At 44.6% G+C, this 21852-nt stretch overlaps 5 protein-coding genes across 5 annotated transcripts; 4 read left to right on the top strand and 1 right to left on the bottom strand.

Moving 5' to 3' along the window:
- Nucleotides 1-868: 868 nt before the first annotated feature.
- On the top strand, nt 869-1556 carry LOC101770962 (ethylene-responsive transcription factor ERF017). The gene has a single exon (XM_012845170.2). It carries the CDS (start codon nt 869-871, stop codon nt 1316-1318), a length of 450 nt encoding a protein of 149 aa, XP_012700624.1. The 3' UTR covers nt 1319-1556.
- A 4655-nt stretch (nt 1557-6211) lies between these two features.
- On the top strand, nt 6212-6790 carry LOC101770551 (ethylene-responsive transcription factor ERF017). The gene has a single exon (XM_004966592.1). The coding sequence runs from the start codon at nt 6212-6214 to the stop codon at nt 6788-6790; it is 579 nt and encodes a 192-aa protein (XP_004966649.1).
- Nucleotides 6791-10673: 3883 nt separating this feature from the next.
- LOC101770159 (ethylene-responsive transcription factor ERF015) lies at nt 10674-11354 on the top strand. Its single transcript, XM_004966591.1, has one exon. The coding sequence runs from the start codon at nt 10674-10676 to the stop codon at nt 11352-11354; it is 681 nt and encodes a 226-aa protein (XP_004966648.1).
- Nucleotides 11355-15857: 4503 nt separating this feature from the next.
- On the bottom strand, nt 15858-18448 carry LOC101782537. The gene is made up of 3 exons (XM_004964527.3): nt 18224-18448; nt 16530-16651; nt 15858-16456 (listed from the first exon to the last, which is right to left on the bottom strand). Exons 1-3 carry the CDS (start codon nt 18369-18371, stop codon nt 16136-16138), a joined length of 591 nt encoding a protein of 196 aa, XP_004964584.1. The 5' UTR covers nt 18372-18448; the 3' UTR covers nt 15858-16135.
- A 137-nt stretch (nt 18449-18585) lies between these two features.
- On the top strand, nt 18586-21117 carry LOC101782131. Its single transcript, XM_004964526.2, has 7 exons — nt 18586-18721; nt 18928-19007; nt 19120-19190; nt 19515-19585; nt 19667-19748; nt 20268-20317; nt 20879-21117. Exons 1-7 carry the CDS (start codon nt 18641-18643, stop codon nt 20963-20965), a joined length of 522 nt encoding a protein of 173 aa, XP_004964583.1. The 5' UTR covers nt 18586-18640; the 3' UTR covers nt 20966-21117.
- The last annotated feature ends 735 nt before the right edge of the window (nt 21118-21852 follow it).

Below are 21852 nucleotides of genomic sequence, written 5' to 3'. Positions count from 1 at the left end.
AACATGAATATCATTCTTTTTCTCACTTTGTTCCACACTTTGAGTCACTTGCAGTTCAAATTTGATTTATACCAAAAATTTCCTTAAAATGCAATTTTTTAGATAAAAAAAGAAACACTATGCAAACCTCTATCAAATTTTAGTGTGGAGTACCAACATGTTGGCAAAGGGGAGTTGAAAAAATTTTTTTTTTTTACACTGGGCAAAGAGGGGGGTTTGCCGAGTGTATTTTTTGTGACACTCGGCAAAGCCCCGATTTGCCGAGTGTTTTTTCTTTACCGAGTGTTTTTAGCTTGACACTCAGCAAAGAGCCTGTTTGCCGAGTGTTCGAAAAAAAAACACTCGGCAAAGAAAAAATACTCGGCAATTTTTATCTTTCCCGTAGTGCATCATAATTATAGAATTACATCTTCAAAATACACAAACTATCTCCCTGAATACATTTTCAGTCTATCATACGGTCAGAGCTTTGGTTCTAGTCTTTAGAAGAAAAAGGGAACTTGAAATGCAGAAGTCCCAAATGCCAACTTTTGCGACGATGTTTTTGTTCACTAGCAAACCGTCCAAAGCCAACACACGTAGTAATAATGTAAATGCATGGGACGACCGTACGGTTAGAAGTCTGAGTCTACGTGTTGCCCAGTCACAACCGTCTCGCTGTGGAGGACAGTCTCCGTATGTGTCACCATCCCACTCGTTCTGGCCCGCCGCGCGCGTCCCCCAGCTTCCTCCGACGTCTGCAACCTGAACGTGTAAAACGAGCGGCCTCGAGCTTTCCTGCTTCCCATGCACTCAGCAGCAGCAGCAGCTAGTGCATGAGCTGCCAACCTACAACGCACAAGCACAACGACGGTTTTCTGCTCGCGACATGCAGCCCAACGCGGCGGCGGCGGCGTCGCCGTCGGGAGAGAGGAAGTACAAGGGCGTGCGGCGGCGCAAGTGGGGCAGGTGGGCGTCGGAGATCCGCCTGCCCAACTGCCGCGACCGGATATGGCTCGGCTCCTACGACGCGCCGGAGAAGGCGGCACGGGCGTTCGACGCCGCGTACCTCTGCCTCCGCGGCCCCGGCGGCGCAGACGGGCTCAACTTCCCGGGCTCGCCGCCGGGCGTCCGCCGCACCAGCGACCCGAACGAGGTGTACGCTGCCGCAGTGTCCCACGCCGACCCGGCCGCCGCCGACGTCGACCCGTGGGATGCAATCCAGCCGCTGCCCGAGCCCACGCTGCAGGCGCACGGTGACGTTGCGCCAATGGAACCTGCGCCGGCGCCGGCCGCGCCACCAGCCCCGCTGCAGGTGTCCGTCCCGACCTTCGACTGATCGGAGCTGCTGGCCGACCTGCCGCCGCTCTTCTCTCCAACTGAGGTGGGGAGCCATGCGTACTTGCTGCCGGCTTCACCGACGGCGGCGGACGCCAACACGATGGAGGAAAACGGAAGTGGTAGTGGCTCAGGCTCGGGGCTTTGGAGCTTTTAGTCCGGTCACTGATCGCGTTGACAACGAAAACCAGGCAAACGCTTGATTTTTCATGACGCCCAATGATCGCGACACCTGAATAATTAATCGATCATTCTCAGACCGGCCATCTTTCTTTTGTTTCGTTTTCCTCTTATTATAGTTAGCGCGTTGACGCCGGTCGACAACGGGTCATCTACTGCATGCGTGATGCATGTTTATAGGAAGCAAAGGCTTGTTTGAATTTGAATTCTGCTTGCACGACTTTGACAAAACTCCCACAATAAGGCAATATTATTTGCATTGGCTTCTTGTAGGATTTTCAAATACTCGCAGTTTCCTATCAAAAGGAAATATTGTTTTTGGTTGCCTCCCGATGACTTCAAACCAACATGTAGACTATATAAGTACTCCTTCCATTTTCTTTATAAACCTAGCTATTTTACCTTGGCATAATAATCAAGGAGAAGGATTATGCTTATCATCCAATTTGAGCTGACAACCCGCTGCCTCTGTTCCTCCGGGTCCTACATCCTTGCTGTCGCCCATGGCAGCTGCCAGCTGGCACCGTCCCCTCCATTCCTTCTGATCCCGGATCAGTGCTGCCATCGGTCTTCTCGGTCCGGATGCTACAGTGCTGCTTGCGATTTTCTAGGCTACTGGAACTTCTAGTCCGTCCCTAAAGAAACCAGGGGCTCCTACAAATAATTTATGTAGTAGTGATGGATAAAATCATATATATTTTGGAAGATTCAAAGTCACTAGCTTAAGTGGACGCTCAGCTGGTATACAATGTTGGAAGCCCTCAATTTGAGAATGATTTAGTATGATGAAGACATACAAGCTCAGATTTACTGGTTGAATTATTGTTCACATTTAATTAATCTTAAGTATTGATACGTCGTACTACCAGGAATTAAACGTGGTTACCACTTGTTGCAAGTACTAGCTTTTTAAAAAAGAAATGTTTCCGATCTCTGCAACCGCACATAGTCAAGTTTTACAGCATTTTGAGCTCAACGCATATAAAGGGAATTAATTAAAAGTAAATTCTATTATTTCTTCTCCATCCATTCATGGCAAAGATATCCAAAGCGACAATCTCCAACATTTTGCTTGCTGAACATATAGTTTCCTTTGATTCCTCACACTGCAATAGAGACCAAAGTCGCAACCAATATGCTCCCCTAAAAATAGCCTGCATAAAAAGAGGTAACCAAATCGTTATGCGTACACCAAATAGTTCACATAAGAGCTGCAACCCCTACAAAAATCAGTAATCTTTCTTTCTTTCTTATGCCCGTTAACCAGTTTCGAAGCATATGAGTTACTGATTAGGTGTAGTCAACCCAGTAGCTATATAAATAATCCTCCAAATAGTCTTAGCATGTTGATAATTAAAACAGAGATGTTTAATTGTTTCATTACAATTGCAGAAACAACATTTTTTACTTCCATACCATCTTCACTTTGCTAAATTGTCCTTTGTTAAAATCACACCTCGCTGGAGGCACCAAAGGAAAATCTTTATTTTTAGCGGAATATTCACGTCCTTATGAATTTATTGATGAAGGGATACCCTAATTTAAAAGATATTAATACATAGAATCTACTGTAAACTAGTTGGGACTAGGACCATCCTAGGTAAAAATATCCCTCCCGTTAGAAAGCCGGTAAATGGCAATGTTAGCTACTAATAGATTATGCCAAGCTACTAGTTTCTCCCAACTAAAACTCTCCGAAAAGATATATTCAACGGCATTTGATTTACTACATTTGCACCGTTGCATGGGGACTATGAACAATATTATACAATCTAGAAAATTGCTCTTTCACAGTTGACACTGTTGCAAGTACTAGCTAGCAGTGCATTATGGAAGAATCAACGAAACTGCATGATATTATTTAAAACATTTAAACGAAACGAAAGGAAAGAATTATTATCCGTTCTAATGTGCATGTATATGGTGTGGTGCTGCTGATGTCCCCACTCGTCCGCCCGATGCAGGCCTTGGCGTCCTTGCCAACACGTGCTCCTACTGTTTCTCTGGAGGCTAGCTCACCCCTAACTAAGACGAGGCTCAATTAAGTCCCCCAGCCCACACACACACCAGATAACTGATCTAAATCGGCCGGTACGGTGTTATGCGCTGACAGTCGCATGCTCACACTTGACAGCTTATAGGTAAGTGAGAATTAGCCCATGACCAGCTGGATATGTACTCCCTCCGTTCAAATTGTACCAAATTGTAGGTTGTCGTGACTTTTCTAGGTACATAAATATTTTATATTTATATGTGCCTAAATATAGTGTATATCGAGATGCATACAAATATCTATGAATTTAGAAAAGTCAAAACGATCTACAAATTGAAACGGAGGAAGTAAAAATTATATAAGGAAAGATATATAAGTTGCAGTGAATCAAAGCTAAACGCCTAACACCAGATAGAGGCTGAGGACACATGCATGTAGGATCACGGACTGCCCTCTTCTTACATCGAAATATTTGGGAAGACCTAGACTGGAAAACAAACAATCAATTACTCCCTCTGTTTCAAATTGCAAGTCGTTTTGTCTTTTCTAGGTACGTAACTTTTGTTGTGCACCTAGTTGTACATTTATGTTTAGATACATAATAAGAACTATGTATTTACAATCAAAACGACTTAGGATCTGTTTGTTTGAGCTGCAGCTTTTGTAGCTCTTTGGAAAGTTGTTACCAACTTTTTTGTTTTGAAAAAGCTAACAAAAGATTTTAGAAGATATGTTTAGCTTTCTGGACTTAAAAAACTACGAAAAACTAGGTTTTTTGAGACTTTCAGTTTTTCATATAAACTCAGTTTTATAGATTTCTAGCTTTTTGAAAGCTGCATAGGAAGTGTTTGAGCTTCTAACTTTTCATACTGAGAAGCTGCTAGAGCCTTACAATTCGAAATCGAGGAAGTACTTTTATACGGCCAAGCACAAAACATGCCCATATTTTCTTAACTACTACACTACAGGTTGTCATCGTCCGCACCATCTAAGAAAATGTTCATCAAACACGTGTGTAAACGAGAGGATTGGAGGGCAAGCATACCACTTGAGTACATCTTTGTAACTAAAAAGGTTGATCTCTGTTTGAAACATCCACTTATATTAACACGTTTAAATTTGTTCTTTTATTCCTCTCTTCCATACCATGATAATATTCGTTCCCGTACCAGTAGCGTAATTGTGTCTCTGCTAGCTGGGTCAGTTTCCAGTAGTCACTAACTAGCTTACAGGTTGAATTAGACTGATTGCATTGTTTTTTTAATGAACGTGGCAGGAGCTCTGCCTTTCAATTAAGAGCTAAAAAGAGTACTTATTTACAGATCACAATGGAGACCAAAATACCAAGACACCCTCTGCCCAAAAACGGGCAACACACACATGAAAGCACCTCAAAAATTCACCCTAGGTTTGAACTAAAGGCATGTTTGAATTGCTCTATGCACTCCTTTCGGCCACCTCCAGAGCATTCAAGTGTACATTGTCGAAAATATGTCGGTTTCTCTCTTCCCACAAATTCCACATGATGTAAATAGCCATTCCATTGAAAGTTCGCCTCTGGTCATTCGTCACCCTCATTGCCATCGCTTCCCACCACTCACCAATGCTATCGTAATTGTCGGGCGCAGGCTGTTATGGAAGAGCGGGAAGTTTTCCCAAGTGGAGACTTGGTTCCATACTGCCTGGGAGAAAGGGCAGAGCAAGCAAAGATGTTGACCCGTTTCCAGAGGGCCATTGCATAGCGCACAGGAGCTGTGATGTGGTCAGCCGCACAATGCTAGATTGTCCGATGTTAGGATTTTATTTTGGATTAGGATCCAAGTGAAGAGCTTGCACTTATTTTCTGCTTATGCTTGCCAAATGAGAGGAGGTTTGAGTTGCCGGTAGGATCCCACGAATTGTGCACGATAAGCTGATTTTGTGGAGTATTGTCCATTGCTAGCCCACATCCAGCTACAGGTGATTGAGTCGGCTGCCCCTGTATGCAACTGCACATCCCGTAGGCGAATCCAGAGCGAGACAAATTCCTCAACATGTGTCGTAGACGCGATGTTGTCACGCAAAGCCTTGACCCAGGCATTGTTCCTTGGTTCTTGTTCCACCGTTTTGTTTTTTCTTTTCACTAGCTCAAAAAGGTGTGGCGCTAGGTTTCTCGGTGCCTCGCCATCTAACCTAGGGGGTGTTTGGAAGGAGGAGGCTAAATTTTAGCCCTGTCACATCGGATGTTCGGATACTAATTAGGAGGACTAAATATAAGCTAATTACAAAACTAATTGCAGAACCCCTAGGCTAAATCGCGAGACGAATCTGTTAAGTCTAATTAATCCATCATTAGTGAATGGTTACTGTAGCACCACATTGTCAAATCAAGGACTAATTAGGTTTAATAGGTTCGTCTTGCGATTTAGCCTAGGGGTTGTGTAATTAGTTTTGTAATTAGTCTAGGTTTAATACTCCTAATTAGTGTCCAAACATTCGATGTGACGGGGGCTAAAATTTAACCCCCTCCTCCCAAACACGCCCCTAGACTGATTGCATTGTAATACGCTAATACTGTACTAGGGAACTGAGAATGTTGAACGGCTTTTCCAAGATATTTTCATTGTGTCAAGTCTGTTTGTCCTGCGCTCATACCTAGCTTATTGGAAAGGTGCTGCTATATAGTATACACTACAGGGTTGGACTTTATTCCCCATGCACAAGCTGTGGTTAGCTCGTGACATGTCGCTGCCGCCGGAGCAGCCACACGAGCGGCGGTCGCCGTCGGGGGAGATAAATTACAAGGGCGTGCGACAGCGCAAGTCGGGCAGTTGGGTGTCGGAGGTCCGGCTGCCCAACAGTCGCGAGCGGATATGGCTGGGCTCCTACTACACGCCGGAGAAGGCGGCGCGAGCGTTCGACGCGGCGTCCCTATGCCTCCGCGGCCCCGGCGGCGCGGACGGGCTCAACTTCCCGAGCTCGCCGCCCGCTGTCCGCCGCCGCACCAGCGACCGGAAGGAGGTTCTCGCTGCCGCACTGTCGCACGCGAACCAGTCGGCAGCAACGGAGAGCCCCTCGGCTAATGGAGGCGCGCCCATGGAGCGTGTGCCCACCTTGCCGCCGGCCGAGCCGAAGGTATCCCCGGAGGCGGAGAGCACCGACTGGTCGCAGCTGTTGCCGCCTATGCCCTCGCCGATCAGAATGGGGAGCCATACATACTTGCCGGTGTCGCCAACGGCTGCGGCGGCGGAAGATGTCGACATGGAGGAGGAGGAGGACAGTGGCTCGTGCTATGGACTTTGGAGCCCTAGTTTCTGGTGAGTCGAGCTCGCGGCATTGATCCCGGCGACAAAGAAATTTTTCGATTCCGATCCGGTCAGTCGTCCTGGACTGGTTTCAGTTGTTAGGATGTAACTGTTTCTTCTTCCTCTTGATGAAAAAATGTCTTCAATCTTTCCATGGCATTTGCTAGAGTTTCATCTTGTCATTTCGTGTTTTTTATGTCAATTAATTTGCACTTAGCATGTCGTAGGCCCTTGGGAAACAGCAGTATGCAACGCCGGGAGAACCGTACGTGAGCGCTGTGGCCGGCCGATAATGCAATGCACACCGAGAAGCTGAGAGATGGTTAGCATTGCCAGCGCGATTTGAGTCCCCGCGAGTATTTCTCGAGTCTGACAGTCACTATGCTAATGAGCTCGCATATTGCGGTACTGTCGTTCTACCTACAGCAAACGTTTGGCAGTAGTTGACTAGTTCTCCGAGAGCAATTTTGTTTTTTATTTTATTTTGATTTATTTTTTCCACATGTTTATGAAACTTCTCTTATATGTGATGAAACTCTCGATCCCTTCTCTCTTCTTATAATAGTCTTGCCAAATCAGCAAAATTGCTGATGCAACATACAATTTAATGCTCATTAGGAAACTCTCCATTCTCTCTCCTTATAATGGTCTTGCCAAGTCAGGAAAATTGCTGATGCGGCATACAATTTAACGCTCATTAAACTCCTATGAAACCTTTTATTGAGACCGGTTAGTGCACAATTTTATTGCATGTCACTAAATTCGCCTGTCATATTTTCTCATAATAATCTTGTCAAATTAGCAAAATTGTAGATGTGATATAAAATTTAATTCACATGAAACTTTTATGAAACTCCATTGAGACTAGCCTTGTACATAGAAGCATACAGTACATATGCAAGTTATTACTGTCTAGCTCAAGTGTGTGTGCGGAGTGAGTTCAAGGAACTCCCCTCGAGCTCGTGGCCAACAGTAATTTCTAGTTATAAACAAAAAGGACCAAAATATATATAACAGAGACTACCATGTAAGCATACTGCATTTTAACAGTGATTGAATAGTTAAATACTATGGCAAGAACACGTACTTCTAGTTTTAACATATAGAAAGGATCGTCAATGAATAAAAACTACTCAATGTAAAAAAAATAAAAATACATCAGCACCACAATGTACTCTTTGATAAAGAATGAGGATAGCAAATAGCATCTCCATTAAGTAATTATGAAACGATATCGAAAGGTCAAACGTCCACATGTCCTAGATTTCAATTCTATCATACATTTTAATTCACGTTATGTAGTGATAAACGGTTTCATATGTCAAGGATATAACTGACCCAAAAAAGGTGCATGTGACAAACATAAAAAATAAGCATCACAGATTCACAAAACTGAAACGAGAAACAAATACAACAATATAGAACAGATACATTCATACATGCTTACCTAGAGCATCAATTGCATTATAGTGCGGCCATCCTTCAGGATGGTGCTTACCATCTGACAGGTGTTTGATACACCAGAATGGGAGTATTCTGCTGCAAAAGCTTCCCATCCAATGCTACTGTTACAAGTAGCACTTTTCCCATTATTGCAAATTTCACAATAACAAGTGTGATGTCAGCCGTTGGCAACTCTTTGCTCTGTGTTGCAACCATGTTTGAAATATCACAAGAACTGTGTTCGGGAAATAAAGATGCCAGGACTTGACAATGGAATCGATTCTCTCATCTGATTGACCAAATGCAACTTCTCTATAAACAAAATTAGCATTTTAAACTGATGCAAAAAAAAAGGCCCCTCACATCAAATGCTGCAGGAATCAGATATTGCTAACACAATTGAATTTGTATAAACACATTGGAATACATAGCACCAAACTTTCTAAAGAATGAATAGCGGATATACTTTCTCAACAAAATTTTCATTCAATTTTTGTAGTTGGAATTGAACTACTACAAATGCATTATATCATAGGTTGAATTAAAGATACTAAAAAAGCTTATGTCATATGAAAAAAAAACAATAATAAGACTCAGAATCTCCTAGATTTATCTTTGTGTTCGTTCTTCTATCCTCTGATGTTACTACCTCCAGTCAGGTTTACCTGGCATTCGGACAAGAAAAACAAACTGTGTTTTCTGTGTCTGAAACACCAGTTAGTCATTGTCAGTCCTCAGTCCCCACATATACAGTCCTGCCGCCCCTTTTCTGTGTTGTTGAGAATTGTAGCATGTTACGTGTCGTCCATGTGAATTTCTGAAGGGTGCCATAATGCATGTTTTCTTCTAGAGGCTAAATGTTCCAACGAGTGCTCGACCGCATCATGTCCGGTCGTTCGGGCGCGCCTGTCAGTGTAGCGATGTAGGCCAGTAGTGTTCCTACTCCTACCTAGTACGAACAAAAGTAAAATAGTGCAAACCCATCGTTGACATATTTTGCCTAGATATATAGGTCAATTTGTGAGGGAAATTTGGCTAGTATTAACGGTGGTGTCCATTCCAATCCGGCATGCATGTACTCCTCCCCTAATTAGCTTGTAAAATGTTACTTCCAATCTTATTTACACTAGCCGACACCATACAACAATCCACGGGTACCTGTTCAGTCAAAATGGCATCATATACGCCCATAACCCACGCCTCATTTCAATGCTGGATGATCACTGGGTGCTGGTGGAGTGACATGGTATTTAGTGAAACCTTGTAGAACTCGGTTTTCCCATAAGAACTCGGGATCAAAGGTCCTGACCTTTAGTCCTGGTTATTTCGCCTAGGACTAAATATACACATCCACGGTGCGTGGGATTTGAACCCACAACCTCAAGCATCGCACAATTCTTCTTTACCATCTTACTTACACAACACATGTGACTAAGTAGGACATGCTATCCTTTTGTAGTCACCCGTGAGAAACTCTTTAGTCCTAATTTGTAACACCAACTGGGACTAAAGGTGACCCATCCAGATTTGTAACATCAACTAGAACTAAAGGGTCATCTTTAATTCGGGTTGTTGTTACAAACTGGAATTATAGGGATCTCCACGGACTATGAAATTTAGATCTGGGACTAAGTCCTCTTTAGTTCCAACTTCAATTCGTTCCAAGATTTTTGCTAAGGATCGAAGGTATCTCTCGATGGACAAGAACAACAACCATTGCTACCGGCGGCTATAGAATTCCACGACGTGTTTTTCATTGTAGCACAACGCATGAACGCATCAGTATACGACTTAGCATCAAATACGCTCATGCAAGCTGCAGTGGAGGAGGCGGGGGTAGACTCCAAACGAACACACCACCTTCATTTCCTGGACCTATTGGAGCCGAAACGTCGTATTCCTACTCGTTTGCGGTTTCCGACGGCAGGGAGCTTCTCGATGCTTCTACTGTATAACGCCAATCCGAGCTGTCCGTTCGAAGGTGTACAAATGCCAGCTGTCATCACGCCACCCAAGAAGAAGAACCAGTGGACCACCATGGCCCACATCACCCGACGTGGGCCCGCCCGCTTCCTGTCGTTTTGAAAAAAAAGATTCACGATGGCAGTCAACAGTCGACACGACCACACAAGTGGGTCCCATCCTCGTACCCCCGCACAAGCTGGACGTACTCACGTACAGCGAGGCAAGCCCATGTACACGTCGCCGTCCCACTCGGCGGCGCCCCCGGTTTCGCCGCGCCAAACCGAACCGTATATAAATCCGGCGAACTCGCGGCCGCCAGCCTCGAAGGCACCACCTCGAGCAGCAGCCCTGCAGACTGGAGCTCTCAAGCTAGCTACCTACCTGCGACGCACAGCTAGCGGCTAAGCGGCTTTGTACTCTTTGGGCTCGTGGCAGCCGTTGCTCGATCGGTGCTCGTGCTGAACTGCTGGTTGGTTAGCTCGTGGCCGATAATGCCGGCGACGGGGTCGTCGTCGTCGACGCCGGCGAGGGATCGGAATGAGCCATCGCCGTCGGGCCAGAGGAGGTACAGGGGCGTGTGGCGGCGCAGGCTGGGGAGGTGGGTGTCGGAGATCCGCGTGCCCAACAGCCGCGACCGGATATGGCTCGGATCCTTCGACACCCCGGAGAAGGCGGCGCGCGCGTTCGACGCGGCGCTCGTCTGCCTCCGCGGCCCCGGCGCCGTGCACGGGCTGAACTTCCCGGGCTCGCCGCCGGACGTCGGCCGCCGGACCAGCGACTCGCGGGAGGTGTGCGCCGCCGCAGTGTGGCATGCCAACCACGCCACCACCCCGGCCAATGACGACGGCGCGCCAATGGAACGCGTTGCCGCTGCGTCCCATCATGCCAGCCAAGCAGCCGGCGCCGCTGCTGCGCCGGAGCACGACCGCGGCGGCGTGCCAGTGGAAAGTGTGGCCGCGCCGGCCCCGCTGCAGCTGTCCGCGCAGAGGCTCGACTGGTCGCAGCTGGTAGCCAACCCGCCGCCGCTCTACTCGCCGACCGTGACAGGAAGCCATACGTACCTGCCGATCTCGTCGACGGCGGCGCCACCAGACGACTTGGACGAGAACGATGACCGTCCATGCCCTGGCCTTTGGAGTTTTGATTCTGGTGGCTCCTGCTCTCGTCACTGATCACGTTGACGTCGAGAGCGGACAACAGCGGCTCAATTTTTGGCGACACTGAACTATCGCGACTAGCGATATTTTCTGGACCTTGTCAGTTTTCTTCTCATGATAGTGTCATGTGTCACCAGTCAATTAGTCAACAGTCCGTCACTTCATGCATTTAGGTTTGGTGAAAACTTTCCTCTCTACCATTTCAAGATAAGACAATTCCCTTTCTAGTTTTCCTTTTCTAGAGAGAAAGCCTTGGCAAAAATAGGTTTCGTACTGGGAATAGCAGAGAGTAGAACACTGGTGTGTTCAGTTTTGTAGCTTCCATATTGGTTTCTTCATTTAAAAAAAAGAGACAAATAGTTGATTTTTTATTAAGATAATTAAAGTTCAGTTTTTATATAAGTAATCTCAGTTGATATACTCACAGTGCTCCATTAGTTTACAGTTGGAGAACCACAATAAGGCTGCAGTGATTATTTTCTGGAGAAGTGATTTCATTTTCCCCCAACGCTGCCAAATTAAACTAGGAGCCGAAGTGAAATATTTCTGGTAATTGTTGCCAGTTCGCCAAGAGAATATAATACAGTAATGCACTGTAGGGTCTCTCCCGGTGCTTTTGAATCTTGATAGATACAGTTCCATCTTCAGTACAGGACTCAAAATATCGCAAGGTAAAAGAATTCCACCAAGTATATGTGTAGGACATGTTCGGTTCAGCTTATAAGTCGGCTGAAAAGCTGAAACGGCTAATTTGTTGTGAGAGGAAAACACTGTTTGATGGCTGATAAGCCGACTGAATAAGCTGAAGCTGATGTCGCTACCTATGCTGCTAAAACTGACCACGTCGTGTAGTCTACGTGGTCCCGTCATCGTGTCCCCGCACACGTTGGACGGACAGGTAGGCGAGCCCCCATACACGTCACTGTCCCACTCGGCAACCCCGGCCGGTTTCGCTACGCCAAACCGAACCGAATAAATCCGGCGAGGAGGACCAGCTAGCACCTCGCAGTCCCTCTGTAGACTGGACTTCTGGAGCTGTACCTACGAGACCGGACAAATGGCTCATTTCTTGGCGACCTTGAACGATCGCGACACCTATAGTCACTTAGGACTAGGAGTAGTGATATTTTTTTCTGGATTCTTCGTGCATCAGAGGGATCACCTGCTTGGCGGTTTTCTTCTCATCATAACATTGCCACCCCTCAACGGTCAATAATTAGTCAACAGTCCGTCACGTCACTAATAGTTACACGTGGCAGACATGGTTCAGTTACGTAGCTTCCATTCAATTGATTCTTCATTGTAAAAAAAAACATCAGTTGGTTTTATTTATTAAGAAAATAAATCTCATTTTTTATAAGTAACCCAGTTGACATAGACAATTCATATCGATATACTAGCGCGTGCTTCATTAGTTTACGGTTGGAGCACCACAATAAATAGGGCTAGCTACAAACTGAGCGTAACTCAGCTACTAAGGTTCCTTGTGGTGGAACCTGCTTACCAAAATTCGAGTCCTCGACTAGATACTAGTGCTCGCATTTTTCTAAATTTATTCCAGGATTTAACCGGCGTTATTCTTTCAATGGTAGGCGATGTGTCCGTCGATAGCGAGGCATCAGTAGTGACTTCGTCAATCTCGAGGATCTGCTGACTCAGTCTCTCGGAGGTGCTCATAGGGTAGGGTTGCGTACGTGTATCCATAGGGTTGAGTGTGCGTGCGTTTGTGAGCGTATGCGTCTGTACTGCATTTTGTAAAAAAAATAAATAAGGCTAGCTGCTTTGAATATTTTCTAGAAAAGTGATTTCTTTTTTTCAATGCTGCCTAAACAAGGCAAACTAAACAGCAAGATTCCAAACTAAACGGACTTCGTATATCGCCAGGTAACGTGTGAGGACATGATTTTTTTTTAATAAATACATGACTCAACTCGTTTCCTTAACCATGTGCAGTCGTAGTCGTAGAGGTTTTTTATTTAACATATTGACACGAGCACTGTCTTTCATTTAAGACGGAAAAGAGGTTCAATATTACAGTTCATTGTCTATTACATAAATGAGGAATTGTCGCTCAAATTCTTGAAGGAAATAAAAGTAAACAACATTAAGATTCATGAAGCTCATCGCCTAGCATCGGGTTGCCACACGCTTGCCGTCTTATTTGAATGTCTTCTTGATCAAACCGAGAACTTGTTCAGACCAAAAGAATGTGTTGTCAAAAACTCTTTGATTTCTTTCCTTCCATATGTACCATGCCGCGTACATCAATATAGCTGCAGTCGAGCGTCGTCCCTTGCCAGTCAGCTTTGCTAGTGACCTGTTCCACCACTCTTTGACTTGTTCTTTATTCCTTGGTTGTACATCTGCATCCACTTTGGTCCAGTTAACCACCGGGAGCCATACTTCTTTTGCATATGAGCAATGGAGGCATAAATGGGATGCTGTTTCTGGGGCTTGATCACATAGAACACAGATCGGTGAGCATGGCCAATTTCTTACCAATAGTTTATCTGCTGTCAGAATTTTCTTCTGAATGAGCAGCCAAGCAAAGAACTTTTGCTTCCCCTATGTACAGGCTCTCCATATGTTCATTGGCTGAAAAGATGAGAAAGATCCTTGAAATTGTGCCATGTATGCAGACTTTGAAATGTAAGTGCCACTTGATGTCCATTTCCATCTGATTGTGTCCTCCTCCCCATTGAACTGAACATCCTAAACCAAGTCCCACAAAGTGATGAACTGGGTCATTTGGTCCACCGAGTTCATTCTCCAGAGTCCTCTCGTCCAACTGTGATTGGTTAGATCTTGTTGCACCATTTGATTTTTCCTCCACGCAAGCTTATAAAGATTAGGTGCTATGTCCATTGGTGCTTTTCCATTTAGCCAGCAACATTGCCAAAACTTTGCATGTGTTCCATCTCCAATTGTGACAATAGTGCTTGCCCTGAATAACTTACTGTCGATGTTAGTGCAAGGCGTTGTAGTTCTAACCCATGGCCTTGCTGATTCATTCCATTCATACCAGAGCCACCGTAATCTCAAAGCCCTACTGAAGAAGTCTAAGTCCAGAATCCCCAATCCACCCTTGCATTTCGGTAGCAAAGCTTTTTTTCCATCTCACAAGATAGTGACCTCCCTCCGTACTCTCAGAACCCTTCCATAGGAATCCCCTTCTGAGTTTGTCAATCTTTCGAGAGCCCATTTTTGTAAGGGGAAAACTGAGAGGAAGTATATAGGTATTGAAGAAAGCACTGATCTCACAAGGGTAACTCTACTGACCTTGTCAAGTATTCTTCCTTTCAAAGCAGGTAACTTTGCTGCAATCCTGTCGATGAGTGGTTGTATTTCAACTCTCCTAATTCTTTTCAGGCTTAGTGGTAAATCCAGGTATTTGCATGGAAATTTTTTTAGCTGGCAAGGCATGTGTTTTGCATCACGTGGTCCACTTGTATGCTTTCACACCGAATAGGATATGCAACACTCTTTGCAAAACTTATGTTTAGCTCTGAGATCCTTCCAAAAATTTCAAAGATTGTTCGGACTGTGTCAACTTTCTCCTTGACAAGTCGTTGAGGTTGGAGACATTTCTTTTTCACTAAAGAAACTGACCAAGTGGTCCCGTCCTCGGGTCCCCGCACACGTTGGACGGACAGCTAGGCAATGCAAGCCCCTGTACACACGTCACCGTCCCACTCGGCAAACCCGGTTTCACGGCGCCAAACCGGACCGCATAAATCCGGCGCGCAAACCAGAGCAAACCGTGTAACACTGGAGCTCTCTACCTATCCGCGTCATGCAGCGCGGCAGCGCAGCTTGTGGTGCAGTGGCAGCAGTGCAGCCACGTGCCAGGTGCGGCGGCGCCGCCGGCCCTGCTGCAGGTGTCCATCGAGCTTCTTGACTCTGCTGGTGGTTCATGCTGCCGTCACTGATCACGTTGGCGATGAACTGGACAAATGCTAAATTTTTGAACACCTAGTCACCTAGTTATAGTTATAGTGATATTTTGTGGACCTTCCGTGCGCTAGATGAGGTGATAGTGTCACTTGTCTGTCAGTCTCCTCCTCATGACGTTGGCACCAGTCAATTAGTCCCGCATGCATCCTTTTAGTTAGTGAAATCTTTCCTTTCTCAAGTAGTTTCCTTTCTCTCTCTCTCTCTCTTTGTTTTTTTTTAAGGAAGTAAGCTATCTTTAAGGGAGGTCGTTCTTGGCAACATCAAGAAAAGAAGGTGTTGGGCAGAAAAGAAGGTCGATAGCTGAAAAGATACCAGTGAGATGTGTGTTCAATTTCATAGTTTCCATCTCAGTTGGCTTACCATTTGTAGAGAAAAATATCAATTGATCTTCTTCATCGAAAAAAAATTAAAGTGCTTCATATTACACTTGCAACACCACATCGAATAGGGCTGCAGGTGAATATTTACCAACACATCATATTGCATCGTTAACCTGAAACGCGAGCTATGAAGTTGGAACAGCTCCACAGTTAAAAATCTAGCAAAAGTAGTGGGTACAGCTGATTAAACATGGTGTTTAATCCACCACCTGCTCAGATTTTCTCAACGAATGAGATCTTCGCGACAAACTATATGGCCAAGGCCAACCACATGAACATTCAGTCCTTAGCGCTAGTGCAAGCATATATAGCAGAAACATTAACTGCCATAATCCACACAGAACTGATTTTACAGAGTTACAAGCCGATTTGATATCATACAGTGATTTTCAACAGCTACTAGAGCAAATCAGTACATGAAGATCCTCATGAAGAACAAGCTACTTGCACTTGCAAGGCAGTCTAAGATGGTACAAGGTAATTGATGAATGCTTCAGCCTTTGGAGCCAAAGCTTTCATGTCCTGACGTGTTGCCAGTTCGTTGTCCTCAAACTGGAACGCTGGAGCACAGGTTACACCAACAAAGGAATAATGCACCGCAGGGTCTCTTCCAGGAGTCTTGACAAAGACACTTCCATCTTCAGTAAAGGACTCGATGTCGCAGGTCAAGAAGGCCCCAAACCATACATTTGGAGGAACCATGTACTGTGGTCTCTGGCCATGTCGTAGATCAGGACCGACCACTGTTATTTTGATTTGTCCATCATCATGCACCTCAAATACCTGGATGAATGCATGATCAGAGCAGCGCTCTTAAAGAATCAAAACATGTCATTTTTCAGACAAGTTTGCAGACCGTGAGAGGTTCTCCTTGGTAGTAGTGCCAGGTTTCAGCACAAGGGATGCGGTGCAACCGAGCAATCTCCCCAGCAGGCAGTAGGAAATAGATGGCACTGCTCACAGCTCTGTCCACCTTATCTGTAGCAAAATGGAACACAAAATTAATGAATTAGGAAAACCACTGCTGCGTATCCAGACTAACCATTAGATATGGGATCAGCAGTACATGGAGATGGGGATAACGATAAAGATGTAGCCATAATATTAAATCAGGGTGGATGAAATGGCACCAAGCATCGGGCATTCTCTGTTACAAGAAGATGCCTCAAAAGTCAAAAGCTAAAAGCGAAGTTCTATAGGATGGCATATTAGACCTGTATGGTGCAGAATGTCGGCCTATTAAATGGCAAAATATTCAACAGTTATGTATCGCAGAGATGCATATGTTGTGTCAGATTTGTGGTCATGCAAGAATGTACTAGGTTTTAAACAATGATATTCATGGTAGTGTAGGGGTAGCACCGAGAAAAGCTTGTCCAACAATAGTTGAGATGGTTTGGATATACCCAACAGAGACTCCCAGTAGCACCAATGCATAGCGGCATCCTAAGGCAGGATGAGAATGTAAGAAGAGGTAGGGTCTTGCTAAACTTGACATGGGAGGAGGCAGTAAAAATGATCTTTGAAGGATGGAATGTACCTAGAGATTTGTCCTTGGATAGGTGCACATGGAAATCAGTTCTTTGCATTCCTGGGCAATGAACAGGCTTTGGATCCCCCAATAATATAACTATTGTTGGTGTCTTTCCCTTTTTATTGGTGGCATGTTGGGTTTCGAATCTAGCCCACCCCAAGTCCCCAACTTGCTTGGGACTAAAAGGCTTTATGTTGTTTTTTAAATATGATGAAGCACTCAAGTTCATAGTTCAGAAATCAGTAGGACCCAGCAGCAAGGTTTCACAAAATTTATGTAAACAACGAGTTACTTCCCATAAGCTAAGAGCACATTGATACATATTCAGGGTATCATCTTGTTCGGAGGAACAGCGAAGCCATAAATATTCACACCGCCTGAATTAACAATGTAATGAGAGGCCTGGTTGAATTCTTAAAGTTAGGATTAAGAGTTATTCCAGACAAGACAAAGTGTCAGGAACTATCTTGATGTTCCTCTCCGTTCCTAAAAAAAGGAACCATCTTGAAGCTAATAGCAGCAGTTTGCACTTCCAATCAGTTGGGAGAATCTGAGTCCCTGAGCGCAGTAATAGCTGCCTCATCTTCTAACATTTTACTATTTCAACATTTTTAAGAAAAGTTAAAGTATTTGAGAAACTGCAGCTGTTCCATAGGCAAAGAAATGGCTCACTTGGCCGCCTTCCAACCATGGTGAGGATCTATAAGTGCTACTAACAGCTCATGAACACCAAATGATGCATTTACCTGTTTCTCGACAGCGGTTTCGCCATTTCCTGATCTAAATTAAACTAACTCTGAAGCACGGAGCTCCAGAAATCCGCAATCGACCAAATTGCGGCCCCTAACTCACGAAACAGACACCGATTACAACTACTTACAGCAAGGAGCCACTTTCAATGGGGAATGGGGATTCTACCGCTCTATAATTTCTATCTCTGCAGCTAGAACTAGATCTAACCAAAGGAAACGCGAGAGCAACAAGGCAATAAAGCTAGGGAAACGCGTGAAGCTTACAGCGGGGCGGCAGGGCGGACGCGGGGAGAGAGATGGAGGGGTCGCGGAAGGTCTCCAGGTAGAAGCCGCCGTCGGGGTGGCGCTGCAGATCCAACGCGGCGACGATCTCCGCCGCCGTCTTCTTCTCGTCTGTGCTCGAGAGTGCCATGGATTACCTGGTTGGTGCCGGTGGCTCGCCTTGCCCTTCGTTCTGCTCACTGCTCAGCCCAGGTGTCTGATAACAATCCAATTAGTTTCATCTAGGCCGTTGATCTGCGACAAGGCTACAGAACCAACGGCCAGGATATATCCAGACGGGCAGAGGAGACCTGGGTCAGGCTCTGTATCCACGCGGAGACGAACAGAACTAACCCGACCGGACTATTCCACCGCCACCGTCCCCGCGCGGCCGCGCCGCCTAGATCGCCGACGACGACAATGTCCCTGGCGGCCATCTTCGTCTTCCTCCTGGTCTCCGCGCTGCAGATGCTCGACGGCGTCCTCGATCTCGCGAGAAGGGTCGGTACCACGAATGTTCTTTTCTTTTCCTGTCCCAGATTATTCTTTTCCGAAGAAAAGATAACATTTTGAGCGAACTGGATAGCTAAGGAATCATTCTGCATCGACAAGATGCTGCCTCCCGTGATTATTGGATCTGTTACCTGCTACAATTCCGACTGTTTTTTCTGTTCCAGTAATGTTGCCCTGACCTGTTGATGTTCCAGAGGGGGTCACTTTCTGATGAGCAGCTCAAACTACGGATGGAGATCACGCAAATTCTCAAGGAGGCTAGTGCACTATCCACGTAGGCAATTTGGATACACTCGTCCTGTGATTTAGCGATTTTGGTGTAGCTCTTCTCCAAATTCTTTTTTCCTCCTCAATATCTCTGAGTCCTTCCAGGATTTTGTTTCCAGACCCTCAACGTTTGCGCAGGCCGCAAAACTGAAAAGACTGGCTGCTGCTAAAGAGAAGGAGCTGGCAAAAAGTAAGAGTTCAATTCTTGTAAATGTTTTAGAAAATACTTGAACTCTTAAAGTTTTTCATGTGCCGGTCCACCTTTTTTTATGAAACAGTAGGATCGTCCCCTAATGGTTAATTGATTATGTATAAGTGTTTCTAAGAAAAGGATACAGTGCCTTGCTTTAGAATCAGGAAAGTGAAATTTCCTTCAATATTACCGCATTCCCATGCTCTCACTGATATATTGTTATCAAATCAAGGCAGTACCATTCTCGCAAATAGTTGGTCCCAAGGAATGCAGTTGCAATTCACAACTGTTTAAAACTCTCTTCTTTTGTCCAATTTACAGTACAAGATCTGAACATTAAAGGGAAGGAATCTTTATACGAACAATATGGCAAAGTTTTGTTGATCACCAAGGTAATTCATGTGGTTTTTATTTTCTAGCATTCCTATTTGTATGTATAATTTCTGGAGTGACTCATCAAATTCACCTGGTAGGTTCTAATCTATGGTGCGCTCGTTCTGTGGTTTTGGAGTACTCCTGTAACTACTGTTCCTAAGCACCTTCTCCAGCCCTTCGGTATGCTATTGAATTTTATCAGATATCATATTGTTCTAAAACATTGTATTGTGCCTGAATGCTTATGTTTGCTCGCTGCTCTTGGGTAGTCCACTATTCCATTTGACTACTAGGGAAAATTTGACCTTTGCTTTCATGTACTTGTGACATTTGTTGGAATTTTTTTTTCTACAATGGTGTTCCTTGAGCAGAATAATCATCAGTGTTCCCCCTTTCCCCTAATTTATTTCATGCATTTTAGAAGATTAATTGGCCTAACTGAGAACAGTTAGGCCAATTATATATCATGACTGTAAATAATTGTTATCAAGATACACTGCAGTTTTGTCATGATGACATTTTTTGGGGGTTTTTCACTAATGAATGCTTGCTCCTTTGCACTTGCATGGTTGTTCTACGATCTGAATCTTGGGACCAGAACTGTATTTATTTTCATCCTTTTTATTTCACTGGACCATTGTTCACATACTCAAAGAATAATCTAAAAGGTTAATAATTGCACGTGATTCGAATTCACAGGAAGGTTGTTTTCCTGGAGAGGTGTAGATGCTGCTACAGGCCGTGTTGTGGTAAGGTTCACCAAACTTTCAAGGGCCCCCATGTATATAGATTGGTTCGACATAAATCCCTGTTGAACAGATGCATGTTCATCTTAATTTTTGTTACTCATTTAGATTAAGAAGTCTGTCATGGGTCACTCCTATTAGAAGGTGGTTAGGTGAATGGGTCGAGAGAGAGAAAAGACATAGTGATGTCTTATTTATAAGTTGTAAGACAAATCTTAATGTACAGTTTTATTGTACAGTTACCTAGATTGAGAACTAGGTAAGTATGCCGGATGAGTGTCATGGGAATGAAACTCCTCTCTCATTTGATGAAACTCCCTCTATTAATTACCTTGCTAAGTCAGCAATTTTGCTGATGTGGTATTGAATTTAATGCCATGAAACTTTCCATTGGGACTAGCCTAACGAGTTTAACCCGCTTGTGTTAGTTGTGACACAACCGTCTAGTAAATTCAGTTATTGGCGGATCATTTACCTTCAGTTCTCCTGGATTGGGCTAGCCGTTTCTTTTTGCAGGAAAATGAAAGCTTTATTTTACCCTAATCCCTCATCTTGCTGGTGTAGGTTGGAATTCTCCCATGGCTATTTTTGACCTCTCGTGTCAGCAAGCTGCTTAGTGAGAAACTTGCGCCCATATTTCTGCATCCTTAGGTCCGTCGGATAGCTTCCTTTTTTATTGTGTTTTTTATGTGAAATTTTGTACGATCTCTCCATCTATATGTCTAAAGTTGTGGACTTTCCAGAGGGATAGGATTAGGTCCATGCGTTTTTGTTTCCTGTAAAATATTTCTATTATTCTTATGCCCCCAAAGTATTCTTTTTAATTTCAAACTTATGGAATTCAGATTTTTTGTTGGAGTACTACCTCAGTTTGTTTCGTTAAGAAAAGCTTTTGGTCAACGAATACTCTATCATTGCATAATTTTTGTGACACAAAATTGAGGTCATTACATATTGTATCCCATAAAGAAAATATAAAACTCATAGAGTAGTTGTTAGTCAAAGTGGGTATCCAGAGTGTTTGAGGGCGACGCTAGTTTATGGTGGGATCCACATATTTGTGATGCTAGCTTTGTTATGTACGATACCGAGTCTGTCCTAAAAGTTGGTCCCACTTTAAAAATAAAAAAAAAACCATGATCCTCTCATGGCCTCACCTTAGATGCTCCGGTTTCCATCACTACCACCATTGCTCATCCTAAAGCCTAAGGCTGTGGACATAAGCATGGTCCCGAATTTGAGTGCCTGCTTTATATTTCTATGGTCCAATCTACACTGCTATGGGCTAGCCCTAGCATCTGCATGTGTACTGTAGAGCAGGACGAGCAGCGATCTACGGTAGAAGGCACGTCCATCTTAAAAAGAATAAAGAGAGGGTAAGTGTTTCTACGTGTGCAAGAGGGAAGAGAGACGTGCCTAAATCGAGGGACACATGATATACAACATTTTGCCCTATGAACTTTGGTGAGCTCGAGGACGGGGGAGATGGCCCAAGGAGGACACACGAGGTGGGAGAGTGTCGCGATGTGGCGTGAGCC

This window comes from Setaria italica, chromosome IV (assembly GCF_000263155.2).
Source record: "Setaria italica strain Yugu1 chromosome IV, Setaria_italica_v2.0, whole genome shotgun sequence".
Classification (NCBI taxonomy): Eukaryota; Viridiplantae; Streptophyta; class Magnoliopsida; order Poales; family Poaceae; genus Setaria; species Setaria italica.
This window is presented reverse-complemented; position numbering and strand designations above follow the sequence as displayed.

What these genes read in the sequence shown, in the direction of transcription:
- LOC101770159 (XM_004966591.1), top strand. Translation starts at nt 10,674, where the DNA reads ATGCCGGCGACGGGGTCGTCGTCGTCGACGCCGGCGAGGGATCGGAAT.
- LOC101770551 (XM_004966592.1), top strand. Translation starts at nt 6,212, where the DNA reads ATGTCGCTGCCGCCGGAGCAGCCACACGAGCGGCGGTCGCCGTCGGGG.
- LOC101782537 (XM_004964527.3), bottom strand. Translation starts at nt 18,371, where the DNA reads ATGGCACTCTCGAGCACAGACGAGAAGAAGACGGCGGCGGAGATCGTC. An exon ending in GTCCGCCCTGCCGCCCCGCT is followed by an intron (nt 16,652 to 18,223) that starts GTAAGCTTCACG and finishes ATTTTGCTACAG; the next exon opens with ATAAGGTGGACAGAGCTGTG. An exon ending in ACCAAGGAGAACCTCTCACG is followed by an intron (nt 16,457 to 16,529) that starts GTCTGCAAACTT and finishes GCATTCATCCAG; the next exon opens with GTATTTGAGGTGCATGATGA.
- LOC101770962 (XM_012845170.2), top strand. Translation starts at nt 869, where the DNA reads ATGCAGCCCAACGCGGCGGCGGCGGCGTCGCCGTCGGGAGAGAGGAAG.
- LOC101782131 (XM_004964526.2), top strand. Translation starts at nt 18,641, where the DNA reads ATGTCCCTGGCGGCCATCTTCGTCTTCCTCCTGGTCTCCGCGCTGCAG. An exon ending in GAGGCTAGTGCACTATCCAC is followed by an intron (nt 19,008 to 19,119) that starts GTAGGCAATTTG and finishes TTTTGTTTCCAG; the next exon opens with ACCCTCAACGTTTGCGCAGG. An exon ending in GCACCTTCTCCAGCCCTTCG is followed by an intron (nt 19,749 to 20,267) that starts GTATGCTATTGA and finishes TCGAATTCACAG; the next exon opens with GAAGGTTGTTTTCCTGGAGA.